The sequence below is a fragment of the Alosa alosa genome, chromosome 5, assembly GCF_017589495.1.
Source record: "Alosa alosa isolate M-15738 ecotype Scorff River chromosome 5, AALO_Geno_1.1, whole genome shotgun sequence".
NCBI classification, from domain to species: domain Eukaryota; kingdom Metazoa; phylum Chordata; class Actinopteri; order Clupeiformes; family Clupeidae; genus Alosa; species Alosa alosa.
In genome coordinates, this window is record NC_063193.1 from 33,399,106 (window position 1) to 33,415,880 (window position 16,775).

The 16,775-nt window shown below is 44.4% G+C and overlaps 1 protein-coding gene across 1 annotated transcript in view; it reads left to right on the forward strand.

Annotated features, from left to right (window-relative positions):
- LOC125295305 (outer dense fiber protein 2-like) overlaps positions 1-16,775 on the forward strand; it is a 40,086-nt gene that overhangs the window by 7,406 nt on the left and 15,905 nt on the right. The window contains 5 exon segments of the mRNA XM_048244570.1: positions 178-363; positions 1,263-1,372; positions 2,845-2,980; positions 3,607-3,717; positions 5,199-5,450. Of these exon segments, the coding sequence (XP_048100527.1) occupies positions 178-363; positions 1,263-1,372; positions 2,845-2,980; positions 3,607-3,717; positions 5,199-5,450 (795 nt within the window).

Genomic DNA, 16,775 nt, shown 5'->3' on the forward strand with positions numbered 1-16,775 from the left:
TCCTGCTCTCCTCGTCTTGTCTGTCCATCAGTCTGACTCTGTGTGTGTTTTCTGTTTGTGTGTGTGTTCTGTTCGTGTGTGTGTGTGTGTGTGTGTGTGTGTGTGTGTGTGTGTGTGTGTGTGCGCGTGTGTGTGTGTGTGTGTGTGTGTGTGTGTGTGCGTGTGTGTGTGTGTTAGGCGATGGAGGCCACCCTGCAGCAGCAGCGGGCAGAGATGCAGGCTCTCCAGGAGCAGATCCGGGAGCTACAGCGCCACCAAGAGGTGGACCAGGAAGCGTTGCGCCAGGCCGGCCAATCACAGAGGCAGAGGGCGGAGCAGAGTGAGGGCCATGCCTCCCGGCTCGCCACCCAGCTGCAGGAGACGGTGAGGTGACATCACTGCAGCTCCACTAGGGGGTGCTAGACCTGCTCACATGATGGCTGCAGCTGATGGAACATACCTGCTGGGATCTTTGTGGTTAAAGATGGAGGCTGTGGGGGCGCTGTGGCGCAGCAGGCTACAGCGCCCGTACCATATACGGGTCCGAGTGCCCATGGGGTCCCAGGTTCGAATCCGACCTGCAGTCATTTCCCAATCCCACCCCATCACTCTCTCTCCCACTTGCTTCTTGTCACTCTCCACTGTCCTGTCCAACTAAAGGCAAAAAAGATGGAGGCTGTGATATAGTTTTGCTTTGTTGATATTTGAGCTCAACAGCCAATCAAATTACACCCATGCCTTGTGTAATGAGTAACTTTCTGAATTTGGCAAAAGTGTATGGGATTAGAATCGCTGACCTAAAGAATCATAAAATTTAGGAATTAAATTAATTAAGGAATCATGAAATTTAGCGGAACAATACAATATTCCTGAAGCATGTCATCTCTTTGCTTCTTTAGTAAAAGAAGTTTAAACTTACTAGTAAACTAAGGTAATACCTGAGCTCTCTACAGATCATATACAGTATATCCTTGATTTAATCAGGTAAAACACTTTTTTGCGATTAAAATCTCTGTGAGAGAAATAGCCAAGAAAGCACCAACCAATAGTCAAACACGGACAATAAGAACAAGACACAAACAACCATTTGTAGCACACTATGACGTCCATCTGCGTGAGCCACGCTGCAGTAGTTGGTGTTGATATGTCATATCCTGTTTGGTGTCCCTGGCAGCTGCAGTAGTTGGTGTTGATATGTCATATCCTGTTTGGTGTCCCTGGCGTGAGCCACACTGCAGTAGTTGGTGTTGATATGTCATATCCTGTTTGGTGTCCCTTCCCAGGAGGCCCAGCTGGCCGACGCCCTGTCCAGCGCAGAGGAGCTGCGCTCACGCCACACCAAGGAGCTCAGGGAGAGGAAGCAGCAGGACCTGGAGCTCATCGCCCTCAAGACGTGAGTGCCCAGGGCAGGGGTCAGGGGTCAGGGGTCCCTACAGGTCATGATGGATTTGAGGAATGACCGCTGTGTTGAGATTATTCAAGTTCAAATGTTGCACCTTAGAGAGGTCTTGACATGTGCTCGGCATCATAACAGAGGAATTGTAACTGTGTTGTTTTGTGTACATTTTAGGGCTGTCAAAATAACTGATTAATTTCAATTAATTAATTTGAGAAAAAATAACTGATTAAAACAATTAGTGCAGATTAATCGATTCCGTATGACCTTTGACCCCGAGCCGTTCTAGTCAGTAAAAATTAGACTGTAAAATGAAGGAGAGAGAAGAAAATGTGCTGCCTGGATCATTGATTGGAACATTTACTTTTAAAAAACGACCTGATGGTGTTGATAAAAAAATAAAGTGTTGAAAATAAAGTCCTCTGCAATGTCTGCAGCAAGGAATTTGCATATCACCAGAGTTCATCAACTCTATAGTCGCACATCAATGCAAAGAAATAAGTGTTGACATTAAGGGGAGTGTTAATTTATTTTCATTATGTCCCCTAGGTTATATCTGTGGCCTGAAATGCCTTGTATGTGAAAAAAAAACTTCTTCCCAAAGCACTTTTGAATTTATTTCCTCAGCATATTAGGTCATATCATAGATTATCATGGCAATTGTTTGAAAAGTGAAAATAATAATAAAAGAGTTTTTGAACTTTAATGTCACTAATGCTGATTATTCAATGATTCATTTGAATTTAAATATTTAAAATACTTTCACAGCAAAAATTATACATGCGATTAATTTAGATTAATTAATCACAGAGTATGTAATTAATTAGATTAATTTTTTTAATCGATTGACAGCCCTAGTACATTTCCTGTTCTGCTTGATCAGCTGATCAGATAAACCGCTGAAGAGAAGATTGTTTGTGTCCTGTGTATATATTTATCTGCTGTTTATATTTATATTTAAGGGCAGCCGTGGCCTACTGGTTAGCACTTCGGACTGGAGGGTTGCCGGTTCGAACCCCGACCAGTAAGCACGGCTGAAGTGCCCTTGAGCAAGGCACCTAACCCCTCACTGCTCCCCGAGCGCCACTGTTGATGCAGGCAGCTCACTGTGCCGGGATTAGTGTGTGCTTCACCTCACTGAGTGCACTGTGTACACTGTGTTCTGTGTCTGTTTCACTAATTCACGGATTGGGATAAATGCAGAGACCAAATTTCCCTCAGGGGATCAAAAGAGTATATATACTTATACTTATTTTTTCTGATGGAAACAGTTGGCAAAACGTGGGGCCTGTAATATGTGTGTGTGTGTGTGTGTGTGTGTGCGCGCTTGTGTGTGTGTGTGTGTGTGTATGTGTGTGTGCGGGCCTGTGCGTGCGTGCGTGCGTGTGTGCTTGTGTGTGTGTGTGTGTGTGTGTGCCGGCCTGTGTGTGCGTGCGTGCGTGTGTGTGTGTATCCTTGTCCTCCTCCAGCCGTGTGACTGAGCTGACAGACGAGCTGCAGACAGCTGGGGATAAGTTCCGTCTGGAGAAGGAGGGCCTACTGGACCGCCTCCATCGCCTTACATCTGAGTCCTCCTCCACCCGCCTGGAAAACCAGAGACTCAGGGTCAGCACTCACACTAACACCACCAGTCTTTACACTAGTTAGGTTACACACTAAAACTGCCAGTCTTTACACTAGTTAGGTTACACACTAAAACTGCCAGTCTTTACACTAGTTAGGTTACACACTAAAACTGCCAGTCTTTACACTTGTTAGGGTACACACATTAAGTGATTAATCTACTTTCATTACAGCACTCATACTAACACCACCAGTTTTTAAACTTGTTAGGTGAGATACACTAAGTTGATTAATCTACATTCATTACATCAGACACATCTAATATTTACACTTCCAGTCTATACTCCTGCTAGGTTTCCATATCAGTGGTGCCCACTGACTCACTAGCCAAAGGACAGCAGCTGCATGTTCTGCTGACCGATAATGATGAAGCTTAGTTTAGTGTTATCATGTGTTAGTTTAGTGTTTGAAATCATTTAGGCATGATATATAAGGATCTATATGTGGACCGTATTAAACGGTGTGCAATGCAGTTGTTTAGTTAAAACTCAAAACGGTGTGTGTGTGTGTGTGTGTGTGTGTGTGTGTGTGTGTATGTATGTATGTGTTCGTGTTTGTGTGCGTGTGTATGTGTTCGTGTGCGTGCGTGTTCAAACTCATGCTTGTAGACCACCCTCTCTGGGACGGAGGACAGGCTCAGTGCGTCGCAGTCCGAGCTCCAACAGCTGAAGAGCACCATCAGGGACTTTGAGAACCTAGTGGACGGCTACAAGACTCAGGTTGGACAACAGTGAACTAACCCTGGACAAGTGGTGCATAGTGCATAGCATTGCTGAACTGGTCCTTTCTTTGCCCCGTTTATAATATTTACATTCAAGAGACATTTAAGTTGTTAAACACAAAGATGGTATAGAGCAGAGGTTGTCAAATGGCCGACCGCGGTCCGCGAGTCCGGACCCTGACGTGATCCTATCCGGACCCGGACCATAATAGCCTAATTTAGATTTTCACGTAAGATTTCAAAGCTGCGCTAAATGTTTCGTTGGTAAGGATAACAGCATTTACTTCAGTAGCTTCATGAACCATCATTTCGCTTGCTGCTACTCAGCCAGTGAAATCTGTGCATTCTGATAGAGTCGAGTCAGTAAGGTAAAGTTACTATGGTGAAGAGACTCACTGATAGCCTGAAACGAGCGAGGAGAGGAGACGGCACGAGAAACAATCAGATGGATATCTAAGTTAGGCTACAGTACCGATAAGTAAGTTATTTTCAAATCTTTGAAAATAATAATAATAATAATAATAATATGATTGCTCAAAGAGGAGAAAGCTAGACAGCGAGAACAGAGCTTTATATATGCGGGCAATACCACGCAAAACTGTCACGTCCATAACGCCAACTAAATAGGTTACCATGGCATTGTGTTGGCGTTATGGATGTGTGACAGTTTTGCGTAGAATTGCCTTGGACCGACTCTTCTACATATTCTGAGACAGGCGATTTTTAAAAGCACCTCTACTAGACAAAGCATATATTTTGAGCAAGCATAGGGTTGGCAAGGCCTACCCATTCAACAGTGAACTGAGACCACTGAGAATATTTTATGATTTAAGAGGGCAATATGATTGATCCACCACAATCTAGTTAGGCCTACATCCATTCACTGCCCAACAATGTGATGTTCCTGGGTTTCCAGGATTTCGGGTCAACAAAAAATAAATAAATAAAATTAAACTTGCTGATTGATGGGTTAAAGAAACCAGCTGTGGAATATCCATCCTTGTCTCAGCTCAAATTTTATTTTAAGTTCATGTTAAGATCTTAAAAATAGCCAAGGCTACTCAGTTTTTCTCCCCAATATATGCATGTATGTATGTATGTATGTATGTATGTATGTATAGAGATATACATATATATAAATACTTATACACGCATGTTAAACATCATGATGCTCCGGACCTTTGCTTGAGGAAATTTTCCATAACTGGACCTCGCTGAAGGTTAATTGAATAACCCTGGTATAGAGCATGCAATGCATACATATGAAGATAATCTTCCTTAAGGAAATACAGACTTTGATGTTTTCCAAAAACCTTTACTAATTTTCACCATAAAAAATCTCCTCCTCTTTTCTTCCTCCTCCTCCTCTCCTCACCTCCTCCCTCTCCTCCTCCTCCCTCTCTTCCTTCTCTCCTCTGCTCCCTCTCGTCCTCCTCCTCTCCTGTCTTCCTCCCCTCTCCTCCTCCTCCTCCTCCTCAGGTGCAGAAGACGCGTGAGGAGTCGGAGGAGTATCAGGCGAGGCTGGAGGCGCGTGAGCGGGAGGTGCGGGGGTTGCGTGCGGAGGGCGAGCGGGAGGTGGAGGGGGTGCGGAGGCGCGTGCGGGAGCTGGAGCCCCTCGGGGAGGCGCTGCGGAGGAGCGAGGAGCAGCTGAAGGAGGCGCAAGAGCAGGAGGAGAGCCACCGCAGGAGGAGCGCAGAGCAGAGCGAAGCACTGAGGGAGATCAGACTCAAGGTATCACACACACACACACACACACACACACACACACACACACACACACAGGAGGAGCACAGAGCAGAGCGAAGCACTGAGGGAAATCACACACACACACACACACACACACACATACACACACACAGGAGGAACTCAGAGCACACTGGGTCACACACACACACTGGGTCTGTTCTAAACGGAAGACGGCTGCCTGCTGCCTCCCTCGCTACAAAAAGAGCTGTCTCACTAGACATGACTTTGGATTAAATGCATCTTTTAAAAATGAGCGTAACACTCAGGAATCTTTGGTTAAAGGACAATTCCGGTATTTAGCACTTTGAGTCCCTTTTCTGGTTTGTTTTGGATGAACTACAGTGGTGGACACCGAAATTTTGACGATTGGTCCTGTCTCGACCTTTCTGACTCGTTTTGAATCGCCTTTGACTACTCAGAGTGGCTGCCAACAGGCATACTGTAGGCTACTCAAACATGTCCTAAAACAACCCTTAACGTTCGTTTTCAAAACTGTGCAACTCACCAAGTGGTTATTGGTGTTTGTTGATGTTCCAAAACAAGTAGCATAGCGAAAAACAGTTTCTGTCGTGTTTTATTTGCCATTTTGTAAAATCCCATTGATTTCTTTTGGAAGACTCATTGCACGTTGATATTACTGCGCTACCGTCTATGCTTCAGGTTCAAATATTGAGCGATTGTGAGGTGTCTGAATATATAGTTCCACAATAGCAAATAAGACGGCTGAAAATCATACATTGCGCCGATATATTTGCTTTTAATAATCAACGAACACCACTAACCACTCGGTGAGTTGCACAGTTTTGAATTTTCGTTTAACACTACGGTATGACATAAGCAAAGGCCGAACGTTAAACTAAATTAGCTTACGTAAGCTAGCAGGCTAACAGTATAAATTAGGCAGCAGATATATCAGACCAGATGCTATTAATGGTTACAGCAATGGTATAATCAGATAGTAAGTAGTTTATTTCTCATCTCATCTAGAAATCTAAGCAAAAATATAGCTGCAAGCAGCAATGAGGGGGCCAAGCAGAGAGATCAGCAGGCCAGATTTGCCATGTAAGTCAATGCCGTTGCATCAGACATATAGCCTTAAGCAGTCACAGCAAGTTCCATGCCATACAACCCAAGATTGGCTGAGTTACAAGGTCAAGTTTCACATCAAAACATAACTGATTTTGTGGGGCTGAACCAGGGCTGAGTGTCGCCGCCCCCTCCCCCAGCCAGCCCACCGCCCCTGCCCATCCCACCCCCTCCCACCCTTGCACGCACACATTAGAATGAACTAGATGGAACTTGCTGTCATCAGTTTCACATCAAAAATAAAAGATTGACTGAGATATGATCACACTTGCTGTGATTTAAACACAGAGGTCAAAAATTGACGTCATAGGGTGTGTTGAACTCGGCTTGGCCCAAGGATTCCAATGATACCTCATTTTGCCATTCGAGTCAACAGGTCAAAAGTTACGTCCGTGAACACAAGTCCAACTTTGGCCTGTTGGTGGCGCTAGAGCGCTTGAGGTGCCGGCATGAAACTTGGTGAAATGAATTATTGGACTGTCCCCAATTAGTGTGCCAAATTGTATAACTTTTTACCAGACGGTTCTATGGGCTGCCATTGACTTCCATTGCAAAATAATGCGCATCAGCAACTACTGGCCAAAATGCATTTTTGTCAATTACGGAGCCCCCTAGAGGTCAAATGTCACCAAATTTCTTGAGCGTCCTCCCGATGTGGTCCGAGGTACTTGTACTAAGTTTGGTTTTGATACATGAAAGCGTTGCTGAGATATGAAATCACTTCCTGTTTGGCGGTTAGCCACAAATTTTATTGGCTGGTACAGGCCAAAGCTTCTGTCAATTGTTCCAGAAAGCAATGCACTCATCAGGCATGGTCTGAAGATTGTCTCTGCCAATTTTGGTGAGGAACAGATGAAATTTGTGAACTGCCAAAACTTTTTGTGTTTTGATTTAATTCAATATGGCGGCCGAATCAATTACGATGACATCACAAGTTGGTTTGGGTTGGCCTAAGGACCTTCAACAGTAGTAACAGACACCACTAATGGGTATTAATTCTAAGCACAACTGCTGCTACAGGCCAAAAGGCATGTTTCTTAATTACAGCCCCCCCCTAGAGGTCAAAGGTCACCAGATTTCTTGAGCGTCCCCCTGATTGGGTCCTGAGTCCATGGACTAAGTTTGGTTATGATAGATGAATGGGTTGCTGAGATATGAGCTCACTTCCTGTTTGGCGGCTTCGCCCAAGAAATTTCGAATGGCTGTTCTGCGAACGGTTTTAGTTCAAGACTAAAAGGAATAACTTTTGTGCGGCTTGGTCTGAAGAGCATGTGTGTTAAGTTTGGTGACGATCGGACAAAATTTGTGACCTGTGAAGTTTTAGTTTCACTTTCACTAAAATCCAATATGGCGGAAAATCCATCATGGCGGAAAATGACGTCATAGGGTGCGTTGAACTTCGGGCTTGGTCCAAGGATTCCAACGATACCTCATTTTTGAAAATCGGGTCAACAGGTCAGAAGTTACGTGGCGCGGAACGCAAGTCCAACTTTGGCCTGTTGGTGGCGCTAGAGCGCTCAAGGTGCCGGTATGAAACTTGGTGAAATTAATTATGGGACTATCCCTAATCAGTGTGCCAAATTTCACAACTTTTTACCAGACGGTTCTATGGGCTGCCATAGACTTCAATGGCAGAGGAAAGATGTTAAATAATAATAATAAGAAATCATAGAAACACAATGGGTGCAGCAATGCTTGGGCCCCAAATATAGCTGCAAAGCAGCAATGTGGGGTGAAAGTTCAGCAGGCCAGATTTGCCATGCAACTCAATGCCGTTGCATCAGACATATAGCCTTAAGCAGTCACAGCAAGTTCCATGCCATACAACCCAAGATTGGCTGGGTTACAAGGTCAAGTTTCACATCAAAACATAACTGATTTTGTGGGGCTGAACCAGGGCTGAGTGTCGCCGCCACCTCCCCAGCCCAGCCCCCCAAGAACCGAACCGCCCATCCCACCGTCCCACCCTTGCCACACATTAGAATGAACTAGATGTAACCCGTCTCAGTTTGACATCAAAATAAAAATTTTAGAATTAACTGGATGGAACTTCAAGAATTCATCAGTTTGAACATCAAAAAATAAAAGATCTCATTTTGATTGCTGTCAAAATAAAATCGGAACACAAGTCCAACTTTGGCCCCATAGGAGGTCAAAGGTCACCAAATTATTGGACTGTCCCAATCATCAGGATGAACCAGACGGTTCTATGGGCTGGCCATTGACCTGCATTGCAAAAGAATAATCAGCAACTACTGGCCAAAATACATTTTTGCCAATTACAGAGCCCATAGAGGTCAAAGGTCACCAAATTTCTTGAGCGTCCTCCTGGTGGGTCCTGAGGACCATGTACTAAGTTTGTTTTTGATACATGAAAGCGTTGCTGAGATATGAAATCACTTCCTGTTTTGGCTTTCAGAAATAATTCGATTGGCTGGTTACAGGTTAACGCTTCTGTCAATTGTTCCAGAAAAAATACACTGATAAGGCATGGTCTGTAGATGGTCTCTGCCAATTTTGGTGAGGATCAGCTGAAATTTGTGACTTGCAAAAACTTATTCATGTTTTTGATTAAATCCAATATGGCAGCCAAATAAATTTATGTTACATCACAAGTTGTCTTCTGTTGACCTAAGGACCTTCCACAGTATTGTCAGACACCACTAGTGGGTTTTAATTCTAAGCACAACTGCTGCTACAGGCCAAAAGGCATTTTTCTAATTACAGCGCCCTAGAGGTCAAAGGTCACCAGATTTTTTTTGAGTGCCCCTGATTGGGTCCTAAGTCCATGGACTAAGATTTGTTATGATAGATGAATGGGTTGCTGAGATATGAGCTCACTTCCTGTTTGGCAGCTTCGCCCGATATTTTCGATTGGCTGTTACAGACAAAGCGGTTTTAGTTCGAAGGCGAAAAAATCGATAACTTTTTGTCGCGGCTTGGTCTGAAGATGTTATGTGCTCAAGTTTGGTGAAAATCGGACAAAATATGTGACCTGTGAAACTTTAAAGGTTTTTCAAAAAATCCAAAATGGCGGAAAATCCATCATGGCGGAAATTGACGTCATAGGGTGCGTTGAACTCGGCTTGGTCCAAGGATTCCAACGATACCTGATTTTTGACAATCGGGTCAACAGGTCAAAAGTTACGTCGCGTGAGCATAAGTCAACTTTGACCTGTTGGTGGCGCTAAAGCGCTCAAGGTGCCGGCTTAAAACTTGGTGAAATTAATCAATGGACTGTCCCCAATCAGTGTGCCAAATTTCACAACTTTTCACCAGGCGGTTCTATGGGCTGCCATAGACTTCAATGGCAGAGGAAATAATGTTAAAAACATAATAATAAGAAATAATAGAACAAATAGAAAACAATGGGTGCCTTGGCTTCACTGCTTTGGCCCCAAATATAGCTGCAAGCAGCAATGTGGGGGCCAAGCAGGCAGTTCAGCAGTCCAGCAGTCCAGATTTGGCATGAAACTCAATGCCATGGCATCAGGCATATAGCATTAAGCAGTCACAGCAAGTTCCATGTCAAACAACCCAAGATTGGCTGAGTTACAAGGTCAGTTTCACATCAAAACATAACTGATTTTGTGGGGGCTGAACCAGGGCTGAGTGTCGCCGCCCCCTCACCCAGCCAACCCACCTGCCCTCCCACCAGCCCTGCCCGTCCCACCCTAAGATGGAACCCTTGTTGCATGCAAAAATAAGAATGACTGAGATGGAACTCGCTGTCATCAGTTTACATCAAAATAAAAGATCATTGAGATATGATCATGCTTGCTGTAATTTCCAAATACCCCATAGAGGTCAAAAGTTCACCAACTTATTTGTGCATCACTGGAGAGTGTGCCAAATTGTATAAACCAGGCGGTTCTAAGGGCTGCCATTGACCTCCATTGCAAAATAAGAATGCAGCAACTACAGGCCAAAATACATTTTTGCTAATTACAGAGCCCCCTAGAGGTCAAAGGTCACCAAATTTCTTGGTGTCCTCGATGTGGTCAGTACTTGTACTAAGTTTGGTTTTGATACATGAAAGCGTTGCTGAGATGAAATCACTTCCTGTTTGGGCAGCCTAAAATTTTATTAGCTGGTACAGGCCAAGCTTCTATCCAGGCATTTCCCAGAAAGCAATGCACTCATCAGGCGTGCGGTATCTGCCAATTTGGTGAGGAACAGATGAGTGGAGCTGCCAAAACTTTTGTCATTTTGATTTAATTCAATATGGCGGCCGAATCAATTCACGATGACATCACAAGTTGGCTTAGGTTGGCCTAAGGACCTTCAACAGTAGTAGGTACACTAATCCATTTTAATTCTAAGCACAACAGCAGCTGAGCCAAATGCATTTTAAAAGCTGAGAATTACAGTCGCCCTAGAGGTCAAGGTCACCAGATTTTTTTGAGTGCCCTACTGATTGGGTTATAAGTCCATGTACTAAGATTTGTTACTTGACAGATGAGGGTTGCTGAGATGTAGGCTCACTTCCTGTTTGGCTTACGCCCATATTTAGTTGGCTGTTACAGACAAGCGGTTTTGAATTCGAAGATGAAAATCGATAACTTTTGAAGTGGCTTGGTCTGAAGATGTTATGTGCTAAGTTTAAACGAAAATGGGACAAACTATGTGGCGTGAAACTTTTAAAGGTTTTTGAAAAAATCCCAATGGCGGAAAATCCATCATGGCGGAAATTGACGTCATAGGGTGCGTTGAACTCAGCTTGGTCAAGTTCCAGCGATACCACATTTTTGGCAATCGGGCATCACGGGTCAAAAGTTACGTCGCGTGAAGCGCTTAAAGTCAAATTGACCTGTTGGTGGCTAAATGGAGGTGCGGCTTGAAGCTTGGTGGGAAATGGGTGTGGACTGTCCCCAATCAGTGTGCCAGTACAACTTTTCACCAGTGGTTCTATGGGCTTACCATAGACTTCAATGGCAGAGGAAAGATGTTAAATAATAATAATAAGAAATCCTTAGAAACACAATGGGTGCCTTTAGCGAAACCGCTCTTGGCCCCAAATATAGCTGCAAGCAGCAGTAGTAGCAGAACCAAGCGAAGCTGGATCCAACAGAGCCAGATTTGCCATCTATGCCGTTGCATCAGGCTATATAGCCTTAAGCAGTCACAGCAAGTTCCATGCCATACAACCCAAGATTGGCTGGGTTACAAGGTCAAGTTTCACATCAAAACATAACTGATTTTGTGGGGCTGAACCAGGGCTGAGTCTTCGCCCGCCCCCTCAGCCAGCCCACCGCCCACTTAGCCGCCCTGCCGTCCCACCCTGCCGACTCTTGCACTCAAGCTTTAGAATTAACTGGATTCGCTGTCATCGGTTGACATCAAAATAAAGTCGATTGATTGCTGTGATTTCAATGCCCCCATAGGGGTCAAAGGTCACCGATTATTTGTGCATCATCAGGATGAACAGGCGGTTTCCCATGGAACAGCATTGACCTGCATGCAGAATAATGCAGCAACTACAGACTAAAATACATTTTTGCCAATTACAGGAGCCCATAGGGTCAAAGGTCACCAAATTTCTTGAGCGTCACTCCTGGTTGGTCCCTGAGGACCATGTACTAAGTTTGGTTTTGATACATGAAAGCGTTGCTGAGATATGAGCTCACTTCCTGTTGGCGGCAAATTTGATTGGCTGTTACAGTGAGCGGCTTCTGTCAATTGTTCAGAAAAAATACACTGATAAGGCATGGTCTGAAGGTGGGTCTCTACTAATTTTGGTGAGGATCAGCTGAAATTTGTGACTTGTGAATGCTTATTCATGTTTTTGATTAAAATCCAATATGGCAGTCAAATAAATTTATGTTAATGTCACAAAGTTGTCTTCTGTTGACCCTAAGGACCTTCCACAGTATTGTCAGACACACCACTAGTCCATTTTAATTCTAAGCACAAAGCAGCTACAGGCCAAAATGCATTTTAAGCTAATTACGAGTCGCCCTAGAGGTCAAAAGGTCACCAGATTTTTTGGAGTGCCCTACTGATTGGGTTATAAGTCCATGTACTAAGATTTGTTATGACAGATGAAAGGGTTGCTGAGATATAGGCTCACTTCCCTGTTTGGCGGCTTCGCCCGCATATTTAAATTTGGCTGTTACAGACAAAACGGTTTTAGTTCGAAGATGAAAATCGATAACTTTTGGTCGGCTTGGTCTGAAGATGTTATGTGCTAAGTTTATTGAAAATCGGACAAACTATGTGAGGCGTGAAACTTTTTAAAGGTTTTTGAAAAAATCCAAAATGGCGGAAAATCCATCATGGCGGAAATTGACGTCATAGGGTGCGTTGAACTCGGCTTGGTCCAAGGATTCCAACGATACCACACCGGGCATCGGGCATCACCGGGTCAAAAGCGCATGCGTGAACGCGCCGCCCAAATTGACCTGTTGGGTGGCTTAGAGCTGGAGGTGCCGGCTTGAAGCTTGGTGAAATGAATTGTGGACTGTCCCAATCCAGTGCGCCAAATTTCACAACTTTTCACCAGTCGGTTCTATGGGCTGCCATAGACTTCAATGGCGAAGGCGTAATAATAATAGGAAGAAAAAAAACATAGAATCACTATGGTTTGCCCTGCAGCCGCTGCTTGGCCCCTAATAATAAGAACAAATAGAAAAACAATGGGTGCCTTCAAGATCACTGCTTGGCCCCCAAATATAGCTGCAAGCAGCAATGTGGGGGCCAAGCAGGCAGTTCAGCAGTCCAGCAGTCCAGATTTGGCATGAAACTCAATGCCATGGCATCAGGCATATAGCATTAAGCAGTCACAGCAAGTTCCATGTCAAACAACCCAAGATTGGCTGAGTTACAAGGTCAAGTTTCACATCAAAACATAACTGATTTTGTGGGGGCTGAACCAGGGCTGAGTGTCGCCGCCCCTCACCCAGCCAACCCACCTCCGCCAATCGCCCCTGCCGTCCCACCCGCCCCCCCTTGCTTACGCATTAGAATGAACTGGATGGAACTGCGGCTGTCATCAGTTTCACATCAAAAATAAAAGATCGATTGAGATATGATCATGCTTGCCTTAATTTCAATGCCCCCATAGAGGTCAAAGTTCACCAACTTATTTGTGCATCATCAGGATGAACCCAGACGGTTCTAAGGGCTGCCATTGACCTCCATTGCAGAAGAATGCAGCAACTACAGGCCAAAATACATTTTTGCTAATTACAGAGCCCCTAGAGGTCAAAGGTCACCAAATTTCTTGGAGTGTCCTACTGATGGGGTTATATGTTGCTGAGATATGAGCTCACTTCCTGTTTGGCGGCATACATATTTCCGATTAACATTACAGGCGAGCGGTTTGAGTTCAGGAAGCGAATAACTTGTGTGAGGCTTGGTCTGAAGATCAATTGTGTCAGATTTGGTGTTGATCGGACAACATTTGTGACCTTTGAAGACTTTTTAGTGTTTTGATAAAATCAAAATGGCGGAAAAATCCATCATGGCATGGCATTGGCGTCATAGGGTCGCTTGAATTCGGCTTGGTCAAGGATTCTAACAATACCTAATTTTTTGAAAATGGGGATCAACGGATCAAAGTTACGTGCATGAGCGCACATCCAACTTTGGCCTGTTGGTGCTTAAACTCAAGGTGTCAGGTATGAAACTTGGTGAAATTAATCATGAGACTGTCCCCAATCAGTGTGCCAAAATTCAGAACTTTTCACCAGACGGTTCTATGGGCTGCCAGTGACTTCAATGACGGAAGCGTAATAATAATAATAATAAATATAGCTGCAAGCAGCAATGAGGGGCCAAGCAGTGAAATCAGCAGGCCAGATTTGCCATGTAAGTCAATGCCGTTGCATCAGACATATAGCCTTAAGCAGTCACAGCAAAGTTCCATGCCATACAACCCAAGATTGGCTGAGTTACAAGGTCAAGTTTCACATCAAAACATAACTGATTTTGTGGGGGCTGAACCAGGGCTGAGTGTCGCCGCCCCCCCCTCCCAGCCCAGCCCGCATAGCAGCCTCTGCCCATCCACCCGTCCCACCCTTGCGCACACATTAGAATGAACTAGATGGAACTTGCTGTCATCAGTTTCACATCAAAAATAAAAAATTGACTGAGATATGATCACACTTGCTGTGATTTAAACATAGAGGTCAAGAATTGGATCATAGGGGTGTGTTGAACTTCGGCTTGGCCCAAGGATTCCAATGATACCTCATTTTGCCATTGGTCAACAGGTCAAAAGTTCGATCCATTGAACACAAGTCCAACTTTGGCCTGTTGGTGGCTGAAAGCTTAGAGTGCTTGACATGAAACTTGGTGAAATGAATTATTGGACTGTCCCCAATTAGTGTGCAAAATTGTATAACTTTTACCAGGCGGTTCTATGGGCTGCCATTGACTTCCATTGCAAAATAATGCATCAGCAACTACTGGCCAAAATGCATTTATGTCAATTACGGTGCCCCCTAGAGGTAAATGTCACCAAATTTCTTGAGCGTCCTCGATGGGGTCTGAGGTACATGTACTAAATTTGGTTTTGATACATGAAAGCATTGCTGAGATATGAAATCACTTCCTGTTTGGCGGCTTAAGCAAAATTCTCGATTGGCTGGTACAGGTCAATGCTTCTGTCAATTGTTCCAGAAAGCAATGCACTCATCAGGCATGGTCTGTAGATGGTCTCTGCCAATTTTGGTGAGGACAGATGAAATTTGTGACCTGCAAAACTTTTTGTGTTTTTGATTTAATCCAATATGGCAGCCGAATCAATTACGCGATGACATCACAAGTTGGCTTGGGGTTGGCCTAAGGACCTTCAACAGTAGTAACAGACACCACTAATGGGTATTAATTCTAAGCACAACTGCTGCTACAGGCCAAAAGGCATGTTTCTTAATTACAGCCCCCTAGAGGTCAAAGGTCACCAGATTTCTTGAGCGTCCCCTGATTGGGTCCTGAGTCCATGGACTAAGTTTGGTTATGATAGATGAATGGGTTGCTGAGATATGAGCTCACTTCCTGTTTGAAGCCACAAGCAAATTTCGAATGGCTGTTCTTCAGCGAGCGGTTTTAGTTCAAGACGAAAAGGAATAACTTTGTGCGGCTTGGTCTGAAGAGCATGTGTGTTAAGTTTGGTGACGATCGGACAAAATTTGTGACCTGTGAAGTTTTAGTTTCACTTTCACTAAAATCAATATGGCGGAAAATCCATCATGGCGGAAAATGACGTCATAGGGTGCGTTGAACTCAGCTTGGTCCAAGGATTCCAACAATACCTCATTTTTTGAAAATTGGATCAACGGATCAAAAGTTACGCGGCGCGTGAACGCCGCGTCCAACTTTTCAAGCCTGTTGGTGGCGCTAGAGCCCTCAAGGTGCCGGTATGAAACTTGGTGAAATTAATCATGGGACTGTCCCCAAATCAGTTTGCCAAATTCATGGCTTTTCACCAGGCGGTTCTATGTTAAATAATAACAATAGTAAGAAACTTCAATGGGGCGCTGCTTGGCCCCAATAATAATAATAGAAATAAATATAAATATAGCTGCAAGCAGCAATGGGGGGCCAAGCAGTGAAATCAACAGGCCAGATTTGCCATGTAAGTCAATGCCGTTTGCATCAGACATATAGCCTTAAGCAGTCACAGCAAGTTCCATGCCATACAACCAAAGATTGGCTGAGTTACAAGGTCAAGTTTCACCTCAAAACATAACTGATTTTGTGGGGCTGAACCAGGGCTGAGTGTCGCCCGCCCCTTCCCCCCAGCCAGCCCACCGCCAAGAAGCCTCTGCCCATCCCACCCCGTCCCACCCTTGCGCACACATTAGAATGAACTAGATGGAACTTGCTGTCATCAGTTTCACATCAAAAATAAAAATTGACTGAGATATGATCACACTTGCTGTGATTTAAACATAGAAGGTCAAGAATTGGCGTCATGGGGGTGTGTTGAACTTCGGCTTGGCCCAAGGATTCCAATGATACCTCATTTTGCCATTCGGGTCAACAGGTCAAAAAGTTTCGTCCGTAAACACAAGTCCAACTTTGGCCTGTTGGTGCGCTAGAGCTTGAGGTGCCGCATGAAACTTGGTGAAATGAATTATTGGACTGTCCCCAATTAGTGTGCAAAATTGTATAACTTTTACCAGGCGGTTCTATGGGCTGCCATTGACTTCCATTGCAAAATAATGCGCATCAGCAACTACTGGCCAAAATGCATTTTGTCAATTACGGAGCCCCTAGAGG